The sequence below is a fragment of the Rattus norvegicus genome, chromosome 13, assembly GCF_021556685.1.
Source record: "Rattus norvegicus strain SHRSP/BbbUtx chromosome 13, alternate assembly SHRSP_T2T, whole genome shotgun sequence".
NCBI lineage: Eukaryota > Metazoa > Chordata > Mammalia > Rodentia > Muridae > Rattus > Rattus norvegicus.
Window position 1 is genome coordinate 82405237 of NC_141546.1, and position 7264 is coordinate 82412500.

General features: G+C 46.1%; 1 protein-coding gene across 4 annotated transcripts in view; it reads left to right on the forward strand.

The window, feature by feature from the left end:
* The window catches only part of Rxrg (retinoid X receptor gamma), a 41728-nt gene extending 36686 nt beyond the window's left edge, over positions 1 to 5042 (forward strand). For 3 of the 4 annotated variants that reach the window (XM_087581773.1, XM_087581774.1, XM_087581775.1), the window contains one exon: positions 4546 to 5042. In XM_087581773.1, coding sequence (XP_087437899.1) covers positions 4546 to 4693 — 148 coding nt within the window. In that variant the 3' untranslated portion in view covers positions 4694 to 5042. The remainder of the gene's footprint in view (positions 1 to 4545) is intronic. The other variant, NM_031765.1, reaches the window with a different exon arrangement.
* The last annotated feature ends 2222 nt before the right edge of the window (positions 5043 to 7264 follow it).

Below are 7264 nucleotides of genomic sequence, written 5' to 3' on the forward strand. Positions count from 1 at the left end.
ATTTTCACAGTCCCCACCCCATGGTGTCTCTCATGGAGCACAAAGGACAGGCTCTGAGAGCTGAGAGATGCTGGTCCCCAGGGAACCGCCTGGCTGCCCTTGTTGCACCATCTGTAGTATTACTACTTGATCAAAACAAAGTTTTCTGCAAAGCCTGGTAAGCAAAGGATTTACCCTTTCTACAAACTGACTAAAACGACACAGCCCATAGGAAACAAGTGAAGCAGATGACCGCCTAAGACATTAATTCTGTTTTTACGATTAATGGCATACCCTCTCCCGACACACACTAGTGACTTATTCCTCTGCGAAGTCAAATTTCTGATTATCCAGGATTGTACACTGACATGTACCAAATGTTCAGCAGAGACTAAACTGTATTTTGTCAGAGGTTGTGAAGAAATCAAGTGGGTAGGTCAATTAGTAATCAGATGACTGTGTTATTAGAAGTTAAGTTAACAGACCCAGTTAACTAGTAACTAAGCCAGTAACTTAACCCAGTGAAAGCTTCCTTTCTCGGTCTTCAGTCTGGTGGGCACGCAGCACACAGAAGCAGCTCTTCCGTACCAGCACCCAAAGACCCAGGCTCCTTCCTTCTGTGTGACTCCATTGTGCCCCAGAGCCACCTAGGTGATGGGGGGAGGGGAGGAGGAGGAACAGGGAGGAGAGAGGGCCTGTGTGGATGAGGCTCGATCCTGAGATTAAACAAAACAGTCCTGCGGTCTAGCCAGCTGAGGAATGTCAAAGAAGACAAAAACCAGTGGAACTCAGTGGCCATTTGATGGCCTGTTCCTCACTAGCCAATAGAGAGATCCAAAGGGCCCTGCTCTGGTGATTGGAAGTGACTTGGCTCTGCCTTTGGCAATTATAAGTCCCGGTCAAACCACATTAACAGGAAGTTCTGAGCAGGGCGTTTTCTACCAAAGCTTCCAGCCCTCAGATACTATTAGACCTGCCTCTCCTGTACGCTGTGCTGTCTTCTTTCTGGAGCCGACACTGGGCTTGCTACTAATCATTAAGATAAAAGCGCATCCCAGACTAACTCGACTCTTTTTCTTCCAAATTACAACAGCATTGACTGCTTTATTAGAAAAAAATTGTTAAAATTGAGTAATAAAATTTCACTGTAAATACGTTGGGTATGGTTTGTTCCAGGGTCCATGTGGTTCCATGTGTACTCACATAGAAATAGCATCTACAGGGGTGAGATTGTATTCTTTGTAGCATTTTCCTCCTTTGGCCATTCTAGGAATTTTTAAAAAAATTAGATTATTGAAAGCAAAAAAAAAATTATTCATTTCCCATGGTTTTGTTATATTTTTGCAATGTGCCTATGATTTTAGGTGCTTGGTCATTGTTCTGTGGCTGGCATCTAGGTTGTTTCTAAATATCACTTTTTAAAATTATTTTTTATTTTATGTCCATTTGGTGTTTTGCTTGCCTGTATGTCTGAGGGTGTCAGATCTTAGAGTAGCAGACAGGGGCTGGGGATTTAGCTCAGTGGTAGAGCGCTTACCTAGGAAGCGCAAGGCCCTGGGTTCGGTCCCCAGCTCCGAAAAAAAGAACCAAAAAAAAAAAAAAAAAAAAAGGAGAGTAGCAGACAGTTGTAACTTGCCATGTGTTGCCCATGTCCTCTGGAAAAGCATTCAGTGCTTAACTTCTGAGCCTTCTCTCCAGTCCCTCTAAATATCACTTTAAAAACTTTAGAACTGATGCTTTTCCTGGAAGAGACTGCCAAGAACACGGCTACCTCTAAACCAGTGGTTCTCAACCTTCCTAATGCTGAGACCCTTTAATACAGTTTCAAATGTTGTGGTGACCCCAACCATAAAGCTATTTTGTTGCTACTTTATAACTGTAATTTTGCTACTGTTATGAATCATAATGTAAATATCTGATATGTGACGACCCCCCCCCCCCCCCCGCAAAGGATCTCAACTCACAGGGTCTCAACCAGCTGAGGCTCTAGATGCTGGGGAGAAAAGCCAGCTTTCTTCTTCCAATTTAGGGAGGTGGTGTCTTCTGTCTCCAGCATACCTTGGACAAGGGGTGATCTTTCTGTCTGAGCTCACAGGAGGTTGGGCCCGTGCCTGAGAGGAATCACTTGGCTTAGTTAGACAGGTAACTAACTCGGTGTAGGTCTGTCTTGCACGCTGGCACTGCCCAGTCACGGCATTTTTTTCCACAGTGGAGTGCTGCCACTTTGTGGATAGGACTTAGCAGTACACCCTGTAGGGCCCAAGTTTGAGAAAGTTAGAAGCAGAAATCAAAGCCAGGTACAGAACCCACACACATCTTGCACACACAGTAAGTCCCTATCAAGGGACTATCTTGATCCTGATATACCAGCCAGGAATGCAGGGACAGAGTCTTCTGATGCACTGGTTCATTCCTTTAGCCCTGGCCTTGTTCTCAAACCCAGTGCCAACAGTATATGTGTGTAGAGACTGTGTAATATTGACAGCTTTACAGGGTGCTAGAATTAATCTCAGTCTAACTTTGCATTTTAAAGGGAAGGCTCTTTGTCTGGTGTCAATTTATTTTATATATATACATATATATGTACACACACACACACACACACACACACATATATATATATATAATTTTTGTCTTATTTGGGTGTATGCTGGCATAGGTGCATTTGTCTGTCCAGGTGTGCATACATGTGCATTTAGAGGCTAGAAGTTAATCTCAGATGTCATTTCATAAGTGCTGGCTATGTGTGTATGTACATGTGTGTATGTACATGTGTGTGTGTGAGATAGAGATAGATAGATAGATAGATAGATAGATAGATAGATAGATAGATAGACAGACAGATAGATGGATAGATAGAGGTGTTTCACTGGTCTGGAACTCATAGACTATGTAGGGTCAGCTGCCTAGTTAGCCCGAGAGACACTCTACTGTCTTTTCCTCGGGTCTTTACACTTATGTGGTGAACAGTTTCCTGACAGAGGTATTTCCTCAGCCCTAATGCAGTATTTTTAAACATCATGTGACATGAATATAGAGGTATGCACATTTCCAAGGAACAATGACATTCCAATTCAAAACTTTCTTAAAATGAAAAACTGAAGTTGCATATGCAAATCAAAGCATGTTTCAAATCAAGGGACATAATGGGCTATACAAATGACACCCAACTCTTCCCATGCTACTTCTCCCTTCTCTGGACTCATACTGAACACCCCCATTATAGCAAGTATGGACAAATGTTAGAGTGTGTCTACATGTGAGAGTAAGGATATTTGCACGCGCGTGCGCGCGCACGCGCGCACACACACACACACACACACACACGTGAGACTGTGTATGTACGGCAGCCTGGGTGTGAATGTGCATATGCAAAAATGTGTGTATGCACACACACACGTTTGTGAGTGTGTATGTGTAAGTGAGGGGTAGGTGTGCCAGCCCATGTTGGGGGTGTCTTTCTTGTTGCTGTGGTAAAATGCTCTGACAAAAGCAACTTAGAGGAGAAGGATTTATCTTGGCTTACGGTTCCTGAGGGACCCTGTCTATCATGGCAGAGAAACCTGGTGCAGGAGCAGGAGGCAGGTGGTGACATCCTACTACACGCAGGAAGCAGATTGCAAATGAAAGAGGGGCCAGGCTCTAAAGAGTCCTGCCCTTAGTGACTCATTTCACTTAGTGAGGCCCCAGCTCCCAAAATTTCCGCAACCTTCCCAAACAGCGCCACCAGCTGGAGACCAGCGTAAATATACATGAGCCTACCGGATATATTCCATGCTCAAACCGCAATAGGGAGGAGGTGAGAATGAAGGAGAGACTGTGCGCATGTGTGAGACTAATGGGAGCAGCCCGTGTGTGTGAGGACGTGTGATCAGTGCGTATGAGTGTAAGTGTATTTTCTCCCGAAACAGACAGGCTTCTCAGAAGTCAACTACTAGTCTTTCCCCCTTCCTCATCCCAACGTAATAGGAAGCTCAGAGGCGGATGCTGGTCGTAGAACTTCATGGTGACTGGTTAATTGAAACGGAAAACTTGTCTTTGAAAGCAGACCGAGGTCATACAGTCTAAAGAGACAAGCTAGACTGAGAGGAAAATCAGTGTCTATGGTCACGCCTGGTACAGGCAGGTCCCCACTTTTATTCATCTAGTGCTGATAGCCGTCCTGAGAACAGCGCACCTCATGTGTCACTCCCCGTCCTAAGGCCCCCACTACTAATCTTGGCAGACCCCGAGGAGTGCAGGGAAATGGCCGGCAAGGCAGGCAATGTCAGTGTACAGTTCCATGATTGATGGGGGTGCTGAGGGCTATTCTGGAACATGTCATAAACTCCAAGACTGCCAACATGCTGTGGGATCCCGGTTCTTCTTTTAACACGAACCAGCCCTCTAGCTGGTTTCTGACGTTCCTAGAAGCTCCCAGGGTTGCACTCCTTAAACTCCTCTTATCTCTGCTTCCCCGCGTTTCTGTTGAAGCTTGATGGAGACCCATGAGACACTCTCCACCACTGACAGCTCGTGTCTCTTCTTACCATCCCCTGGTAACAATGCCCCTTGGCTTCCCTACAGGTTTGCCAAGCTTCTGCTGCGCCTCCCAGCTCTGCGCTCCATTGGATTGAAATGCCTGGAACACCTCTTCTTCTTCAAGCTCATTGGGGATACCCCCATTGACACCTTCCTCATGGAGATGTTGGAGACCCCTCTGCAGATCACCTGAAACTCCTCGGCTGTAGCTTCCTCACCCAGAGTGACCCCTGGGCTGGTGTGTGTGTCGCCCTACCCTGCACACTGTCCCCCGTCTCCCACTCTGACTTCCCTTCCTGTCCCCAAAATGTGATGCTTGTAATAACTACAACCTTTCTACACATGAGACTTTTCTAGGTGGAGTTTTGTATGGTTGTTAAAGGTGACCCTTCTTTGCTACTTAAGGGGCTGAGATCTTTCTGGCAGTTCTTGGGAAGAGTAGCCAAGCCTCTGTACATATAATTGGTTTAAATTATTTTTTCACTTGCCATGGAAAGCAAACAAATGGAAAAGAAAATAATAAATACGATACTGGCACTGCTTGGAGGGTGTGTTGTGTTGTTGTGAAGCTGGGAAGTTCTCTGGGATGTGGAGGATGGGGGCTCGGGTCAGAGGCTGACCCCCTTCTTCCTGTGCTGGCTGGGCAGGAGCAGGAACATAAGGAGGGGGACAGAGATCCGCCTCGCAGGGAGCAGAAAGGGGGAGCAAGCCAGGGGGCTGAGGCTGACCTTCCTTTAGAGGAAGAAGGGTGGGGAATGGCGAGGCCCATCGCACTTGGTCTGGGTGGCCCCCAGCTTCATAAACTGAACCTTCACCCTGTCAATGATGGGGAGATGGAAAGTCCCCTCCTCAGGCCATCCTACTTCATAGGTGGGCCATTCATTCCTATAAAAGATGGCTAGTTTGCAGGGACAAACAACCAGATCTGAGTCTTCTGTGACTCCGTGAAAGTCCTTAAAATGGTTCAGGACCACGCCCAGTGGGGTGCTTTGTGCCTGTCCAGTCTTAGGAATTAAAGAAAAATTTGTAGAGGACAAAAGCACAAACAGAATACACATAGACAGACACAGAAGGAGATTACCCTGGAAAACAAAAACAAAATCAAAAGGCTGCCTCAGATGGTCCTTCTTTCCTGAGCGCAGGAGGCCCACAGATCCATGGCCAGTTCAGAATCCAGGCGAGAACTAGTTCTCCGGCTTCTGGTAGGGGACCAGGAGCTTCTCTGTTGCCCCTGGCTGGTTGACTGCTTTGTCCCTCTTGGCCTCCAGATTAAATCCCAAGCAGAATTAAACCCGAAACAGAAACACAGGTATGGACAAGATAAAAGACAAAAACAAAACAAAACAAAAACCCCCAAAACCCAAAAAACAAACAAACAAAAAACCCCACTCCACTATTTGGGTGGGTGAGGCCTCCAGCAAATCCCGGACCAGCCCTCTAATGTAACAGTTCATGATTTGCCAAAGAAAGACACCTCAGCTCAGATAGTCTATGAACACAAAGAGTGTTTTATTTTGCAGAAGACCAGCATGCTGGGGTCTCCCATTACCAAGATAAAGGGACAAACAAGGGAACTTGCCGGCCAGGTTTAAATGAAGCATAGTAGGGGAATTCCGGGGTAGGTGGGCTTTGTCTTACTCGGTCTCTAAGGACATTCTAAGGAGTGGGGACGGTCTGGAAACTGCTGACCTATTGTTCTTCAAGCCTGGTGGTGGGGGAGTGTCTGATGACGGGGCACTTTCTAACTAGCTGTCTGAAGCCTGAGTTTTTAGGCCTAATCTCCTGAATTGCCCATTTGAAGCCAGTCATGGAGTCTGCCTGTCTCATCAGAATCACCTGGGAAGAGAAAGAGAGTCTTAGTAGGGATTGTCTAGATCAGGTTGCCCCATAGGTCTGTCTGTGGGGGAGATTGTCTTGATTATGTTAATTGGGTAGAAAGACCTAGCCCACTGTGGGCAACACCATTCCCTGGGTCCTGAGCTGAATAGCAGACATGCATACATTTATTCTCTTTGCTCTTGACTGTCCTGTGACCTGCTGCTTCAAGTTCCTAGCTTGATTTCCTCACAATGATAGGCTACAACCTAAGATGTAGCCAAGCAAACCCTTCTCCTTAGAGTTGGTCTACCCAGAGCATTTTATCTCAACTGCAGGAAATGAATGTAGCTCACTTCCTCAAACAGCCAGTTCTCCAGCGGGCAGAGGAAAGGAAGACTCAAATGAGAAACAACGGTAATGAGAGTGTTTGGTGAATAGAATGGACCACGAGCTCTGGATGAGATTGGACACGTCAGTGACAGAAACGAGCTGTTTTGAGATCTCTGTAGGTATTGTCAACAGGCAAGAAGAAGGGACATAGTAGAGCTGGTTAGAAAGCTGGAGTAGGAAATCAAATAAAGCCTTTTCTACTTCATAGCCTTTGTGTAAGAGGCACAGCTTACAGAAAACATTAGAAAAACCAGAACTGGTAAATAAGGCAGCCCTTTGTCTTCAAGGGAAGAAAATGACTGACACCCATTCACCTGAACGACTGGCGTGGATGTTTTCTTAACAACCTGGTGATCCTTCCCTAGTCTATGGATCTAGCATTCACCTGAAAACCCCAATACCCTGAGCATTGTTTGTGCCTTAATTCTGAGCGTTGTCTCTTCCTTAGGGTAGAGGTTCCTAGTACTTTGTGTCCTCTGTTGATAAAATCCATCCTTAGCCTGATTACAAATCCTTCCTCCTTACTGTGAGCACTGTTCCCCAGTGAGTAAGAACC